Here is an 18,567-nt window from a genome sequence, read left to right on the forward strand (position 1 = left end):
CATGCTTCCACCGTCCACTTTCCTCACCCAGCAGTCTCTCCTCAGAATTCTTTGGTCCTGCTTCCATCTGCACATCTGAGCTTATCCCTTCAGCCCCCTCGTGTCTGTGTTCCATCATCTGCTCAAACCCCCTCCTAAACTCAACCAGAGTTTCCACCTGCATCTCACATGTGTCACTGAAGACTAGAATTTGATCTGTAAGGGAAAAAATATCCATAAAGATTCTTTTGGAAGACAAATCTTATAAATGGAACAAAGATATATTATCTTTTTTTATCTTTAGTTTTGCAGCAGATGAGATAACAAGCCGTTCAATCTCTCTCTGGATGCACCATTCCTGAATGCTACACAAGGTTTCAAACGTATTGCAAGAAAACCATTTAAGTAAATTGTGTTTCTTTACTGCTTGAGGTATACTGATAGCATCATCTGGTCCTCTTATGTTAAAATAAAGTTTATTACAAAGCAATGCACAACGTTTGTGGTATAGGCTTGAAGCTGCTTGTGCTGTTAGGGCCTGATTCTCCACGGACTTGAAGCCTGTGCTGTCCGTTACATTTGTGGAAAGGGACAGTAAAGTGGATGTAAAGAGCTAACAACAGTGTGAGTGGACAATTCTGATATTGTAAAATGATGCATTAAGAGTACCACCCTTGGATACCCAATAGCCTGGGGGTCAGAGCATTCACACACCTTGTCTCTCTACTATCCTAGGAGCAATGCAGCTACAACACTACTATCTGGTCCGAATGCTATCTGAATATAACTTTTCCCTCCATTTCTTTGCAGATGGAGAAACACTGATCTCATATTTAAGCTGCATGCCTAACTTCACCAGCTTCTGTTCCATGGTCCTTGAAACAGGTCCCATTTCTTGCCATATGAGCATACAAAGCCAATGAGCATGTAACTAGATTTCCATTCACATCTTCTTTTCCTAGTTAAGGAAAGAAACAATAGCTCAAATCTAATATATCTTTCTCAGTTTTGGGGATAAGCCTGTAATGTGTTCATTGTCTATCTTCTATTATCAATAGAATATCATAATCATTTATGAAAAAGAAATATGGGCTTGCTGAGCTGTCCTTCTGCTCTTGAGCTTGGAGAAGAAACTTTAAAACAGGAATCTGGCCAAAGTGAGACCATCCAAATTGAGACACGTCTTTTAAAAACAGTAGGGATGTTTTTAAAAAATTGCATTTTAGGCCATTGAATTATATTGATTTCTGATGTAATTTAATGAAAGTTCTTTAAAAATCAGATGTACCAGAAATCATTATCATATTGTTCAGTTAAAATGCATATACAGCCCTAGAGCAATCACATGGCTACATTCTATACTTTCACATTTTAACCCTCCATAGAAATCATTTTTTGTGGAACAAGCATACACATTGCTCCAGTCCCTGAGAATTATTCAAACCCTATTCCCAGCCCAGAGAGATTTGTGGGAGTGCAGGTGTAAAATGAAATTCTTTCACTGGTGCCAGTGGGTAACAAATGTTCCTACTATGTTAACGTAAGCTAATATACAAGTGCACTGAAGGTTGTAGCTCTTCACTATCTAGAATCAAGGCTTCAAAAAGCATTATGAGTTGTAAACACAAGACAAGGCTAACTTAATATGTGAAAAAAATATTTGCGGTAAGTCACAATGGGGTTATTTCTCCATCTTGCATTGCCAGTTTAAAAATAAAATAAGGTATATACAAGATGACTAATATTAACACTGGCCTGTTTGTTTCTTATTATGGCAAATATAAAGCTGGCATTACAAAAATATCCTTTGCTATTCACGTTCTTATACTATACCCATTATTGTGGTATCTGAGTACCTTCCACTGTGGCAATAAGCAACATGACCAGCATCTGCCACTTGTGGCTCATTCTCTCCCCCTTCTGATCCCTAAAGGGAAATTTGAGTATGAACTTATTTTTTAATTTATGTATGATATGTTTTTATGTGTATGTTTTAAACTGTGTGTATGATTTGGTCATTTTTGTGTAAGTTTTAAATGTGGGCATAATATAATTGTTTTTCAAAAAAGTGAAGTAGAAGTTTGCTTTGCATTTGGAACAGAAAGTGGTGAGCTTTCTGTTATTCAATGGGAAAATAAGGAGAATACTATAATTTAACCCTTTATAACCCTATTTCTCCAATGTAATTCATTTCTACCTCAAAATTATAGCCAGACATACCATCCCTTTTGGGGGAGGGGGCAGAATATTTTACAAGAAATTGAAAATATTTCATTTTTAATTGAAAAAAGCCAAGCACACCAGAAAAGGTAAAATTTTTGGTTTGGAGAACATAATCGTTAACAGGTACAGAAAGCACGGGGCTAGATCTCCATGCCCAACGCTGACAATATATCCCAAAGAATATGCCATAGATGCTGTCACTAATTTACTTTTTAACTTTTCTGCTAGACAACTTCGAAGATTCTTACTTTTCAAAATTAAGATAAGGTTTGATAAAAGATTCCACGAACAATAGAAAAATTACAACTTGAAATTCATTCTTCAGCTACACTGAAGGAAAAATAGCAGGTGAAAATTAAGGAGCTGATGGTTATCATACTTTTCATTCTGTGAGCTGGTTAGAGAGACTGTCTCATATGCATGTCCTTTCCTCTCTTAGCCCCTGGTTTGTTCTGAAACCTTTAATTCCACTATCAGTCCAAAGACCATAGGCTATTCAAGACAGTACTCAAGCACAAGCATAAGTTCTCTGCTAAAATCGATGTAATTGTTTGCAAAACATTGGAATAGACTACCAACGGTGGGCTGGTACATGGAAATTGGAGAACCACTGCAATAGACCAATTGGTGCCTAGAACAGGTATGGTAGACTGGTACACTTTATTCTATTTGTCTTTTTCATTTATTCTCTCTCTTTTTTCTCCATCTTTTCTTGCCTTCTTCTGCGATTTATTGAAGTAACTTGAGGCCCTAAATAAGGAACTAAAATAGTAATTTAGACTAAATCTACTGAACCATATATAATGTACACTTTTCATTTGCAAAACAATTAGGGTGAAATCCTGGCTTAAGTGAATGGGGGTTTTGGCCACTGAATATAAGGGAGCCAGGATTTCATGCCTAATGTGTTTAAAATCAACCAATATTTTAGACTGTAGATTCTGTACATTTTCTGAAGGTCTCTAAGAACTTTTACTAATGAGAGTATTTAAAATGGTATTTTGTATTACAGAAATAATTAATATGTTTTTCAATTAAAAGAACATGCATCTATTTTACAGTAGAAGGAAAAGCTATTAAACATTAACAATATTTATTTATGACTACAGATTCTATATGAACAGTGAATCTTCTAAGGGACAAGTTTACTCAAAACACGAACACAGGTGGTCAGAAAATGGACCAACCTGGATTCAGAATGCATGTGTTGTCATGACAAGTGAGTCCATGAAGTGTTTGGAGGAGCATTGGTCGTACTTCCACCCCACCCATAAGCCCCTTCCATATGCTAATGACATGAGATATTCCCCTGCATTGCCTCCCTCCAATTCTCAGTCCCCTGACTGGCATCATGAAAACTCCCTGCCTTTTGGCCATTCAGCTTTACAGAGGGATGGGACGCAGATTTTCACCCTAAATGAATATCTGACATGTCATTTACATAATAAAATGACATGATTCATACAGTGAAATCAGAGAAGCATCATAGATAGTAGATGATTTAGAACATCTCACCAAATCATTTCCAATCAACATCTTTTCCTTGTATCTTTTAAAGGATTTTGTCCAGTCAAATTTTTAAATTATAGGAACTATGGAGCTTCCTCTTCCCTTGACAGAATATTTCACACTATATATTAGATCTCACTATGAAGAAATAGTAAGTTGTACAGATTCTAAATTTACAGATATTTAATTTCCTCCAGTCACCCCCGCTGAAGCTCCCTACACAGTTCTCTACCTTTTTGATATTTACACCCTTCAAATACTTGTAGACAGTTACTTCCACCTTTTGACTTAGGGCCATATACCTTCACTTATGTTGACTGGTATATAATAAGTAAATTATAAGGGAAAGGAAGGATTGTCCAGTGGTTAGGGCATAAGCCTAGGACTTGGGATACCTGGTTTCCATACCTTGATCTACTACAGACTTGCTGTGTGGCCTTATCTTCTCTGTCCCTCATGTGCAAAATGGGGATAATAAGCCTTTCCTACATCACAGGGGTGTTGGATGATAAATACATTAATGATTGTGAGATGCTCAGGGTATGTCTACACTACCCGCCGGATCGGCGGGTAGTGATCGGTTTATCAGGAATCGATATATCGCTTCTCATCTAGACACGATATATCGATCCCCAAACGCGCTCCCGTCAACTCCAGAACTCCACCAGAGAGAGCGGCAGTAGCGGAGTCGACAGGGGGAGCTGCAGCTGAAGTTGCGTATCTTACATCGACCCTGCCCCTTAGTGTAGACCAAGCCTCAGAGACTATGGTAATGGAGGCCATAAGTACCTTAGATAGGTCCATTGATTTCAATGGAGCAGCTTGACCAATGAAGGACTATTGTACCTCAGAAAAAGGATAAATACTTTGCTTTTAAAAAGGTGCTTATTGACTCAATTTTAAATAAAACCTCCAAAAAAGGGGAAAAAAAATAAATATGTTGTACTAGTTGTATATGCAGAGCTATTTAGAAACAATGGATTATGAAGTACTTTACTGTTCTTTCTGGCTAGATTTTTCAAGCAATGTTGCATATTAGACCATAATAGTTTTTTTTGCATTCTATGTCACACACAGCACTGAAAGTAAAATCTCATATCTTTGAGCAAAAAGGAAATAATATTTTTATTTTGGATGGGTGGTAAGAGGGGACCACAAATTTGGTTTTATTACCATCACAACAAAGTACAATACTTAAAAAGCAACACCACTACAAAACAAAAAACAACCGAAATAGCTGTATGCTGTATCTTGCTAGCAAGGACATCAGTTCACACTGTTGTTTCAATTTATTTGTTTTTTCTAAATGCACTTTTTATTTTTTAGATGCATTTTCAACATGTCACTAAAACTTCATCTCTCCAGTACACTGCTGTATGTTCCAATCCTGCATTAAAGCTATAATTTCTTTCAATGTATGAACTGTGGGAGATCTCTGTTTTTTCCTCTATCCCCCTGTGAAATGTCATCTGGCTACCTCGAGGGTCAACCGAAAAAAACCTGTGTGCCAAACCTACACCGCTAAATATTTATCACAATTGTTCCATGTGCAGACAATACTGTATGCCAGTTGTTTGATTTAAGAGTTCGAACGGAATTTATTAGTAAGGAACAGGAAATCCATAGTAGTGACAGAAGGTCTTATTTTTTAATATTCTGCTTTCATCTCATCTGTGGGTCTACCAAACTGTGTTCCTCTATATCCTAAGGTAAGGGTGCTGAATGCTAATAAATGATACAGAACATTGAAACCGCAACCTTGGTGTAAATCTTAACTAGTTCACTATACCTGACCCACATGTCTTTCGGATACTATATGAATCAAGAAATAAAATGATCTATACCTGATAGTAACTCTGTTGCAGATACAATATGTGAAACAGTCAGGCATTGCAGCGTCCACCATTTTTAATCACAACCTATCTCTCTCTTAATCAGGTTTATGTTAAATACTCATTACAGTAAAATAGGAGATTTATATATTCAAAATGTTCTAATTTAATTCTGAAGCCAGCATTTATAGGATTACACATAAACCTCCATTAAGTGTTTCAAGGTTACGTACTCAAAAATAAAGGCAGAATACTATGATAAAAAGAGTGTTTGCACCTGAACGATCTCATATCATGTCTCAATAGAATAAATCTGAGCAAACATGGAAAATTTCACAATTCCAGAAAGTAAAACAAAGCTGAAAACCTGTGCCTTTTTTGTAAATATACTAACAATTTGACCACTATTCCTTTCTTGGTTTAATCTCACAGAACAAACTGAAGTGCATTCAATGTTGTTTAAATATTGAGACTTCTTTAAAATCCACTCTAAAAATACTTTGCTGACAATCAAATATCCTGCTTACCTCATTCTGGAGATCTCTGATCATTTTGCTCTTCCTTTCCATTTCAGTCTTCAGAAAATTAATCTGCCAGTTTAAAAAAATGCTGAATGTTAAGTTTTGAAGCATATCACAAATGCCACACAATCATTTCTTTTCCACTCTCTTGCTTTTCTTTTCCTCTTCACAACTTTTGATAGGCTATTCAAAAATTAAGCCACTAGTCATATTGATCCCTACTGATAAGACACCTTACTTAACTAAAAGAGGTGCCCAGCCTCAGTAGCCTACAGTTTCATATCTATTAAATAATCTGTAATAAAGTGACAATACAGGTAGCTAAGGGAATCGCTAAACAAGATAGGTTAAAAAAGAAACTCATTCTGCATGAAAATCCTTAAGAGTCCTAGTTTTGTTTTTGGATAGATCTGATACATCCAGATTTTTTCAGAGAAATGATTTTTAGAACAATAAAAGTTGCTGTTTTTATAATCACAAAATCTCAGCAGTTTTCAGTCTCCTATATGTTAACATAACAGCTGTCAGACTAACACCCTTACATATACTAAATAACATTATTACTATGTGAGTGGCTGCATCAAGCTTTTGGAGCCAATGAGAGCACTCATGGAGTAAAGGTGTCAGAACCTGGTTCCTAGTCTATACTAAATTCAAGGAATTCTTACATGTAGAAGGTTGACTCAATTTCTGCAGTTCATGTAGTTTAAGAAGGATCACTGGTTTACACAAGTCAGGCTGTATTTTTCTTTATAGGAGTCAGACTGCATTCACTTCACTGCTAGATAACTCAGCATTCACTTCATTGCTAGGTACATTTTAGAGGACAGTGAGGCATAAAGGCGTATGTAGTTAAAATAAACATGACAATGTGAAAATATCCATTTCATATTAGGATACCATGGCAATCCTACATGAATTAACAATACAGAGGTTAAAAAAAATAGACCAGCTCTCTCTGCAACAAACAAACAAAAACAAACAACAAAAAGCATTCACACGAAGAAAAACAGCTGAGGAAACTCTGTAGTTCACATAAGAGCACTTGTGAAAGTATTCCTATAAATTTACTTTGGGAAAACCTGCTGTTTTAAGAAAGACAACATTAGGATACAGATCCTTTCACTCCTGGAATACGGGCCTCAGTGGCTTTACCGTAAGATAAACTCTTCTTTAGATTGTGTGACATTGAGTAGATTGTTTTAGTCCACTTCCTGGGGAGAGAGGTCAGTAATTAAAAAACACCATCATACTTGGCACCACTGATAACCATACCAGCAATGAAGCCAGTGGCCAATCTATCATTCAGTGGGGGGAGAGGTCCCTTCAGGTCAGGGATGATTGGCAGGGCTATATGGAACTTTTGCTGTCCAAGTCCTGCGCATAAAGACCTAGATTGTGGAAAATGCTGATTATTCTCAACTCCCATTGATTTTAATGGGAGTTGAAGACTTTCAGCAAATGATCAAGATGATCAAGAAGCTCAAATAGAGAATTTCAGTCTGCAAGACATTTGGCCTAACACATTTGGGCTTTACTAAATCACTTAAAAAATAGTCACTGTGAAGCCACAGGTCCATAACCCATGGAGGAATCACAAAAAAGTATAGGATAGTTGTGACTCTTTAGATGCACTGCTCTATCTGTTCAAACGATATAGTTAAGACAGGCAAAAAAATTGACCTTCATTGACATGAGTCCTATTTCTCAGTCATTACTCTCAAGAGAGATTCCTTGTCATTTTCCTCCAAAGTTGCTCATTTCTGGTGCTGAAATAACTAAAATAATAGGAGATTGGTACAGGATTGGTAATAGGATGGTACAGAAAATGCTCTCTATGTGCTACTGCTATTATAGGACATGGACACTAGCTTGGCTATTTTGCTAGGGTGAAATTTAGTATATTTTAAAGGGTCCCCACAAAGCCGTATGTACCACGTAAGCTTTTTGTACAGTAGATGTAAAGCACACTGATATGGGCACCTAGGAATATGTGTACTAAATCAATTAACCTAAGTAAATACCTTTGAGTTTTCCACAGGAAACCATTTCTTTTCAAGTTAAATTATATCTGAATTAAGAAAAAATGCATGTATTGTTTGCATTCCTTGGAATTCTAAGGCTGTGCCATTTAATCTTTAGCAGCTGAAGACCCAATTAGTCATAAAACAGAGCTGCAGTAAGCCACATAAAAGACTAAGATTTATATTACTTGGGTACTAGAGCTAATATAGAGATAACCCCATCTGTCCATTTGAGTCTGTCTGTGTATGCCTCTATGTTTTGGTGCCCTAAGGCAATTGTCTCAGTGTCAGGGTGTTGCATGATGCTTTTACTCAAATCCAAGGAAAGAGCATCATGCAAGGCTATGAAGGACTGCATGCAGTGTGGGAACCTTGAGTTGAAAAACGCTGCTTGGGGGCATATAAGAATAGTGCATGAATCATTAGTTAGGTGGGTGTAGAAACTCTGCTTTCTGCCTCCTCCACCCTAATGCACCTATTATTATCATGTGCATGAATGGCCATTCAAGTTCTGGTATATTTTTTTGTTTAAATTAAAGGCTGAGAAGCCACTCAGGAGTTTTCTGCATCCCATTATTCAGTCTTTTCACCCGGTTTGGCATCCATGGTTTTCAAATGTTGTTTGCCTATAATTGATATCTAGCTGCAATTAAAAATAAATATTGAAAATATATTACAGCTCGAAGCCAGTGAACTTTTCAATGTTAAACAAGGACTGTGCTTCTGTGTCTCCAGGAGACAAGTGCTTCAGAGCTTATTACATTTGTTAAAGACAACAGTTTTCATCCACTGGCCTTTACTCTCAGCAGTTTTTGACCTTGAAATTTCCAAATTAACCTCCCTCCTGAAATACAAAATGCCCTAACAGATGGCAATGATCTAATTCTAAGAATCAGACATTTATTTTATATGAATATTTTTCATAGATGAAGGACAGAAAAACACCAACATGTAATTGTTATTGCACAGTCAAAGCTTGCAAGCTGGATGCTTAGTCACTTCTTATGTCTCACTTAGGACAGGTTAAGCCATGAACAATTAACAATGCACTGAAGTACAGCATGTGCATTGATATTGTTCATTACTATGGCTACAACTGGCAGCTTGGTATATGTTATGATCCTCCTCTGAGGGTTGTATTATGCTAATGGTTTAGTTTGGGTAGGGATGAAAACAAAACAGACAGATTCTCAGTACAAGAATATATATTTGGGGGAAAAAATCAATTTTTTGGGGAAATTGTATTCATTCAGGCCCAAATCCTGGTCCCAGTGAATTCAACAAAATTTTTTGGCTTTGACAGGACCAGGATTTGGCCCCTGGAGTAAGCTTCATTCTGTTGGTATTAAACCTCTCAGCCCTCCAAAAAGTTAGATCTGCCCTGTCTTTTGAAGAAAATAGAGAAAACTTGCTTCATTGGAGGCTGAACCCTGTAAAGTGCTAAGCACACTTAACTGCCATTAATTTTGTGGGAGCTGAGGACACTTGGTGGCTCTTGGAATTTGCTGCAGGATTCAGGATTGAATCCTTAAAGAAAAGATATTTCACTCAGATAAACTTTTCTATTTTTGTCATAATGGCTTTCAGAGTTATTTGTTAAGGCTGTTTTCAAAAAAGATGATCATTTATTATGGCTCTGCTCTGCCTGAAATGCCTATTATTTAAATGAAGTGAACAGTCTATATATTTCTAGCAAAAGGCAGGATAGATCTGAGCTTTTCATTGTTAGATTGTTATTCATGGTTAGAGATCTCTGGAGGAAATCTTGCATTCTTTATTACTACTGTTTCTCATATTTTAGTATTACTATATTATTTATATTTACTACTAATAAAATTACTCTGCGGTTGTTAGCAACAGTGCCAGATCCAAGCCTGGATAAAAGATAAGGGTTCTGCAGCCACATTTGTGACCCACTCAGGTGAAAGCTTACTGCATCAGAAGCAGTTAAGTTAAACAAAGCCTGAAGATGGTAGGTGCAGATGGAGCTCAAAACCCAAGGATGACAGATCTCAGTGAAAGTCAAAAGGAAGATCAGATCTCAGGACATCTAATCATGATGACTAAATCTGTAACAAGAGTATCAATGTGGAATGTACCTATTCTGTACAGTACGGGAAAACTGGCACAGGTTACATGAGAAATGAAAAAATACTATCTGAACATACTTGCGTCATTGAGACGTTATGGGCAGGGAGTGGCAGGACGCTATCTGAAGGTGGATACTCAGGAGAAGGAACACATGAAAGAGGTAGTAATTATGCTGGAAACCCCCAGTGAAGACCCTGCTGATTTGGAAGCCAGTGAACAACAGAACAACAGGAGAGTTCCACACAAGACATGGCAAGTGTAGAATAATCTAAGTACATGCACCAACAAATACAGCGGCAACAGTGAAAAGTATACATTCTATGAGCAGTGGCAACAAGTATTGGATGATGTACATCACCATGACATCAGGTTGATGATAGGTGACTTCAATGTACAAATCAGCAACAACTCTACTGGCTGGCATAAGAGCCCTGGGCAAAAAACAAAGGGCATCCAAACTAATAATGGTGAACGGACTCAATCTCTGTGGAACAAGCATTCTAGAAATCGAGTCTTTCAAGACAAGAGGATTCACAAGCTCACATGGAGATCACCAGACAATACATCTGTTAACCAGATAGATCATGTGTGTATATCTAAAAGATGGCATCTTCCTTGAGGGATGTGAAAGTCAGAAGAAGAGCAGATGTTGGTTACTATTTTTTAGTGATCACATTAAAACTTAAACTCAAAAAGATCATGAAGACAGATAAGAAGTGTTACAGCATGTGATGGGGAATCCACCCCACACAAGCCCTGCTGGGATTAAGGTGGTTAGCTGGGCCAATTAACTCTTCCCCTGGAGGAGGAGCCAGGGAGCAGGGATTAATTAGATGTGGCTCGCTGGACAGGAACAGGAAGGGCCTGGATAAAGCCTAGGCGCTGAGAACAGGTGGGAGCTGCAGGGGAAGTAGTCTGCAGTTAGTCCTCGGGGGGCTCCCTACCCAGCTCCATGTCCCTGCAGCTCCTTTGGTGATTTCGTGTTGAGTTCATGAATAGTTTCAATCAACTCAAAATAGCATTTTTCGGTGAATAAACTACAAATCCATAAAATTTTGCCCAGGCCTAGTTTATATAATATGGCCAGTGGATGATAAAGGATTAATATAGTAAGTTCTGCAAAGCTTGGACACTTGAGTAATATATTCAAGATGCTATGGTGCTGTTAATTTAGATCTGCCAATTTAGGTCAAGCCACCTATTATATTAAAAATAATGTGGAAATATTATTTGATTTACTTAATTATTTTAGGTTCTTAAATACAACCATTTTGCAGTTACTTAACAGATCCCATCATTGCTCTCTGGCAGGTGTTCTCTATTTGTTCAAAATATGTAATGCTAATTTACCAATTGAGTAACACGCAATAAGTAGGAGATTGATTATATTATTCCGAGTTGCCAAGAATAGAACAGGCATTCTAACCTTCCCTCCTCCAGCTATTTTCTGCAAATATTCCAGTTTAAGGCTTTATGGGTTTGATTCAACAATGATTCTTATCTCATTTACACCAGTATAAATCAGGAGTAACTCCATTGAGTTCAATAGACTAAAACCTACACATGTTGACCAGAATAAAGCCTTACAGTTAAGTAAAACAGAACTAAATTCAACCCCACCCTCCAAACCAGACTTCCATCTTCAAGTATTAAGAAAGTATCCTACAGATTTTTGTCCATAACTTTCAACTGGCTTTCAAAAAGGTGTGAAACACTGTCAGGAGACAGGATTAAGTAACAGTAATAATAATTGTTTTCATTTTTATTGCATCTTTCAACTAATGATCTCAAAAGACTTCAGACAGTAATTCATTTTTACTGAAGGCTACACTAAGAGGTTAATTGTCTTGCACAGGGTCACAAATCAAAAGCTCAACTTTGCTACCCCTGAAATCATTAGCAGGCCAATCACTCGCAGAACTGAGACTGGAGCTCAAGCCTTCTGTATCACAATCTCCTTCTCTAACCAGTTGACAACAACCTGGGATAAATTCTGCACTCAGTTACACTGGTGATTGATCCCACTGTGTTCCAAAGATGGTGGAGGTCATGCAGAATCACTGAATTGTAACTAAGTTCAGAATTTTTTCCCTTGTATCTCACTCCAGGATTACAGCCTCCCCTGAATGAACCATGAAAGAGATTCCACAGAAGATAAAAGTTAATGCAAAAAAAGAGACAGAACTTTATATAAAAATAGGAAAAACTGAAAAGTAAAATTAACTTCAAATTTTAGAGGTACCTCTTTGTTGACTTGATTTGAGATACACTAATTTACACCAGTGTTGAACTGCTCTTAAGCATATACAGTGTAACAAACAAGAAGTCAGGAGATTCTAATTTGAAGTTTGTTTTGTTTGTGTTTTGACTCCTGCCACTAGGGTGACCAGATGGCCAGTGTGAAAAATCGGGACGGGGTTGGGGAGATAATAGCAGCCTATGTAACAAAAAGCCCCAAATATCAGGACATCTGGTCACCCTATCTATCACTAATACTCATCGTTATTACCGTACATTATTGACCCTTCATCAAGGTCAGTGGGGGCGCATCAATGTAATTGAAAGCAGAATTTGGCCTACCATGTTTTCAGCTGGCTGGAGAAGAGAATTGGGATAAATGAATCCTGTGCTCTGCTTTGCTACTGACTTTAGGACAGTTCTCCCATTTAAATACTATTGCTAGATAATTTGTTTTAATTTTCTTGACACACATTGTCATGACTACCTTGGCAGGACTAATTTTGACCTCCTTATTTTTATACTATAATCAAATATAATCAAATACAATGAAATTAAGCATATTCTTTTCATTTTCTGCCCAAAGCAAAGTGTTGGGGGTTTTGTTTGTTGTTTTGTTCATTCTCTCTCACCTTCCCTTCCCAAAAACAAACAAAAAACCTCAAACAATAATAAATACCTAAATACGTGGCAAAGAGGATACAATGCTTTGTAAAGGAATGGATTCCCCTCCCAAGCTTTCAGAGAGCACTGAAGAAAAAGTACGTTCTGATATTATAAATATTCCCTTGGAAGTCTTCTTGTACATGATGATTATAAAATGCACTTTATTTCTCCTTTACAGCAGAATGCTTCCATACATGTATTTGGACAAAGCTATTTTTTCAAAAGCCTAATATGAGCTGAATATAGGGTGCATTTCAGCAATGCAGTTAAACATTCACTTAACTTTAAGCACGAGTAGTGCCATTGACTTCCATAAAACTATCCTATCTTTTAAGTATCTTGCTGAATTGGGGCTACAGTATCTGATCTTGCTCCCACTGAAGCCAAACAGAAATTTTCCTATTCACATCAGTGGGAATATCATCATTCCTAAACCAGTTAATAAAATCTGCATCTTGTTAAACAAGCATTCACAATCTGTCTCAGTTACAAATAAGAGTATCAACCTTCATCTAAAATCACATTTTGCAAATGTTTGCAAAGCATTGCAAAATTATTTAATTCTTGTTTTTATCTACTCTATTCTTATGTACACCCTATTCTTGTCTTTTAAGCCTAAAAATAATTAAATATGGCCAAATAAATTAAATAAATAAATAATCAACTAGCATTTCTGGTCAGCGTGAAAACAGACGTTAACCAAAAAATCTGGCAAAACAGCTTTCAAATGGTATTAAAATGTTCAGTTACCTGATGACCAATTGAAGACAGATCATTTACAGAGATGTTTTGTTCATTTAAGCACTGACAGTTATAGGGGACATTTCCTTACTTATGTCCTAGCAGCTAACCAGTTATACAAGAGAAATGAGAAACGATTGTAATTTTCTATGCAGTAATAAAATCCGACCATTTATGCTCAACAGAATAAGAGTAATACACAAAGTTTGATTCAACTGTCCCTGGTTAATGGCGGATTTAGCCAAAAAATATTACACAGTTTAATTATTACTTTCATCTGAGTTCATGGATTAAAACACTGAGACCCAGATCCTATTTCTTTTGAAATCAATGGGCAAATCACCCACTGATTTCAATAAGATTAAGACTGGACCTTTGGGATCTCATTAGATTCTTATGGACACTCTTTTCATCTGGCATGACTCCACTTAAGTCAATGGAATTATAACAATATAAAGTGGTATACATGAGAGTAAAGGGCTTTTGGATGCAGCCTCCTTAGAGCAAGGACTGAGGTCTTCTGGGTCATCAAAGCACTATGCATAATCAATAAATTATTATAACTTTGGTCATGCAAAGATATTTGAGATAATGAAATAAATCACAAGGGAGGAGAGTAGAAAGACAGAAGAAACAAAGGAGAATACAGAAGAAAGGACGGAGAATCACTCACTGTAGCCTGCTGTTTTTCTGCTTTCTCAGCTGCCTCATTAAGCTGCTTTTGAAAGGCCTCCTGGAGAGATTTCATTTCTTCCCTAGATCATTGAAAAGAAACAATACAAACTTCAGCACTACTTTCCATTAGGAAATATGGGGGTGGTTTTTTTTTTTGTTTATTTGTTTACTTTAGTTAAACAGACTCATTTAATTATGCAGCATAACAACCAGGAGTGCTGTCTATGTGTTTTGTTAAAGCCATAATAGTCCAGTGAACTCCAGTGCTGATGCAAAAAGAAATTTTATATAAATATATATAAACATGGTAAGTAGCTATTTTTGTATCTATCACAGCACCCTCCTGTACAGAACATCTGCTAATTGTGTAATTTCTAGTGAAAAGAATAGTAACAGTGAAGAAAGGAAAGAGAAGCACTTTGAACAGGAAATATACGACTGTCTATGACAGCTTGTTTATATTTGCTTTTAAAGAAGAGAGAAATTCTAGCTGGTAAACCTAAGCCTCTAGTTCTCTCTTTCCAGAAGCAAATGATAAACTGGGATCTTATAAGGAGTTGTCTAATTGTTTAAAAGAAACACCACCCAAAAAAAAAAAAAGATTTCTTGGAAAGTTTTGCTGCTGAGATCCAGCCTCTTTGCACTTCTCAGGAAATGAAAAGGGACCACACACTGGCAACACATATAGAGGATTTATGTGGAATAAGAATTCCCTTCTGGCACAATTATGTCTGATACAAGTCTTACGCTAGCCACCCCCTTCACCCCTAACACAGGCCATTTGCAAGGGTTGTGGTGCTGCTACAATAGTGACATATCTTAGAGCATTCTAACAGCATTATCAGGGATGTCACTGGCACAGATCAACCCCCAGGATCAGTAAGCTGGAACCCCTGCCTGTCTTAAGCATGGCTCAGGTGCAGGAGACAATTTAGCCCAATGACTGTTTGACGGGTGTAGAATGAGCTTTGTACATGATGAGGCACGAAGTACCTGAGTTGCTGGCTCATCTATCATATTAGTCCTCATCTCCACCGGTCCTAGCAACCTTGGGAGTTCTGAGTAGTGCAGATTTAACTGAAATGGTGCTTGTCATAAACAGATGGTTAAGGGTTAATGCCTCTTTTACCTGTAAAGGGTTAAAAAGTTCACCTAGCCTAGCTAACACCTAGCCAGAGAGACCAATGGGGGAACAAGATGTTTCAAAAGGAAGGAAGGAAGTTTTTCCTTTGTTTGGAGTTTCAGTTTCAGCCGGAGTGAAAAAGATCAAGGAATCAGCATCTTATCAGAGTCGTAAGTTTTAGAAAGGAATAAATAGGTTTATGTTTATTTCTTTGTAACCTGTCTTATGCAATTAGAGGTAGAATCAAATTGGGTATTTTATTTTTTGTGTGTAACTAAGTTTTGCCCAGGGGAACATCCTCTGTTTTTGAATCTGTTGTCTGTGAGAGTAGCTGGTATGCTAATCTCTCCCAGAAGTTTTCTTTTACCTTTCTTTTCTTTAATTAAAAGCCTTTTTTCTTAATACCTGATTGATTTTTCCTTGTTTTTAGATCCAAGGGTTGGATCTGGACCGATCTGGACTCACCAGGGACTGGTGGGGGAAGGGATGGGGGATGGTTAATTTCTCCTTGTTTTAAGATCCAAGGGGCTTGGATCTGTGTTCACCAGGGAATTGGTGAAGTCCCTCAAAACTACCCAGGGAAAAAAAGTAGTGCTTGGGGGATGGTGGCAGTGATACCAAATCTAAGCTGGTAATTAAGCTTAGAAGTGTCCATGCAGGTTCCCACATCTGTACCCTAAAGTGCAGAGTGGGGAAGGAACCTTGACAGTGCTTGAAACAGCTGGTGAATCCAGAGAGCCAACAGCTGCAGCCCTTCCAATTTTGTCTAATACAGACAAAGTTTGTGTCATTTTGAAGTGTTAACAATACACTGAAGTAACAGAACTTGAACCACTATGGGAAACAACCATGTTCTACTGCAGCATAAAAACTACAACAGAGGTCAAAAGAGAAAGGATTAAAGTTGGACTTCTGATGAATGAACACTAGGGTCAGATCCTCAGATAGTATAAATCTGCACAGCTTCATTGAAGTCAAAGGTGCTACCTCATCTTGTATAAACTGAGATTCTCAAAAAACAATGAGGAGACCAGTAGCACCTTAAAAACTAACAGATTTATTTGGGCATAAGCTTTCATGTGTAAAAAACCCACTTCTTCAGATGTATGGAGTGAAAATTACAGATGCAGGCATAAATATACTGACACATGGCAGAGGGGCATTGCTGGCACATGATGGAATATATTACATTAGTAGATGTGCAAGTGAATATGCCATGATGCCATCATGTGCCAGCAATGCCCTTCTGCCAGGTACATTGTCCAAACTGGACAGTCTCTAAGTAAAAGAATAAATGGACATAAATCAGACATCAGGAATGGTAACATACAAAAGCCAGTAGGAGACCACTTCAATCTCCCTGGACGTTTTATAACAGATTAAAAGTACCCATACCTCAACAAAAAAACTTCAAAACATCAAAACATTTCAAAGAGAAACTGCAGAGCTACAATTCATTTGAAAATGTAACACCATTATTTTGGGTTTGAATAGGGACTGGGAGGTGGCAGGCTCACTACAAAAGCCATTTTTCCCCTCTTGGTATTGAGACACCTCCTCATCAGTTACTGGGAGTGGATCACATCCACCCTGACTGAATTGGCCCTGTCAACACTGCTTCTCCACTTGTAGGGTAACTCCCTTTTCTTCATATGTCAGTATATTTACGCCTGCATCTGTAATTTTCACTCCATGCATCTGAAGAAGTGGGTTTTTTACCCACGAAAGCTTATGCGCAAATAAAACTGTTAGTCTTTAACGTGCCACCGGACTCCTCGTTATTTTTGTGGATACAGACTAACACGGCTACTCTCTGATAGCTGAGATTCTGGCACCCTACACTTTATAGGATTCATGCTATATAACAGGATAAGTGAAAGTGCAGCCCATAAGGCAAATGCAGTCTTCATTTCTGTGAAGGACGTAGATTGTGGCTTTAATGCCAAAAGGCTGCCCAAAGTGATGATGAGTCCTAGCATCTTAATCCAGTTGGTTCTCTATTCAACAGGAGGGCAGCTACACTCTTCGCATTTATTGCAGATTGGGTACAACCTCAGGATCTTGGCAGATAAAACATGATATCAGATAAAACATGGATATTAGGAAAAACTTTTTCACTAGGAGAGTGGTGAAGCACTGGAATGGGTTACCTAGGGAGGTGGTGGTATCTCTTTCCTTGACAAAGCCCTGGCTGGGATGATTTAGTTGAGGATTGGCCCTGCTTTGTGCAAGGGGTTGACTAGATGATCTCCTGAGGTCCCTTCCAACCCTCATATTCTATGATTCTTTGAGGCCTTTCACTAGGTAAGTTGTAAGGGGAGGCTAACAGAATGATTTACGACAAGGTAAAGATAGATACGTATTTATGCTGATATACGACTTATCAGATGGAAGTGTCTGGGTTTATTCTTAGATACACAATCTCTAGGAAAGGTATACATCATAGCAGGTGCACAGCACCCACTGTGTTAATCATATGCCAATTTTTATTCCCTGTCATGTTGTCAACATGGGCTTATAGACTTCCATAACCTCTGTGGAACCCAATTCCAGTGAGTCTGTAATTATTAAACATTTGAGTACCCACAATATTGGTTTTCATAGTATTTCTTGGAGAGTGTTATAAACGCCTGGATTTAAAAAAAGGAAGAAATCGAAAAACACAAGCTGTTCATTAGCCCATTGCATGTATCACATAATCTGTCTGGGAACTGTTCCACTGAAGCACACTGCTGTACACTCAGTACATGTTTCTCTTGGAAAGACAACTGACATTCCATTTGGGTGGACAGACAGACAGAACTGAGGTGGAGTCTTGGGGAATGGAAAGAACAAAATGGTGCGTGCATCTGAGGAATACCCATTTTTGCCCAGAAAGATTTATTCCATATTCTCATCTGCAAACAACAGAGCATATTTAAAATTGTCTAAATAGCTTATTAACA

At 37.6% G+C, this 18,567-nt stretch overlaps 1 protein-coding gene across 5 annotated transcripts in view; it reads right to left on the bottom strand.

Annotated features, from left to right (window-relative positions):
- Positions 1-18,567, bottom strand: part of LUZP2 (leucine zipper protein 2) — a 373,209-nt gene that overhangs the window by 178,886 nt on the left and 175,756 nt on the right. For all 5 annotated transcript variants that reach the window (XM_032803715.2, XM_075065232.1, XM_075065233.1 and 2 more), the window contains exons 4-5: positions 14,498-14,579; positions 6,071-6,133 (exon numbers count right to left, since the gene is read on the bottom strand). In XM_032803715.2, the coding sequence (XP_032659606.1) occupies positions 6,071-6,133; positions 14,498-14,579 (145 nt within the window). The remainder of the gene's footprint in view (positions 1-6,070; positions 6,134-14,497; positions 14,580-18,567) is intronic.

The sequence above is a fragment of the Chelonoidis abingdonii genome, chromosome 4 (assembly GCF_003597395.2).
Source record: "Chelonoidis abingdonii isolate Lonesome George chromosome 4, CheloAbing_2.0, whole genome shotgun sequence".
In the NCBI taxonomy this organism is placed as follows: domain Eukaryota; kingdom Metazoa; phylum Chordata; order Testudines; family Testudinidae; genus Chelonoidis; species Chelonoidis abingdonii.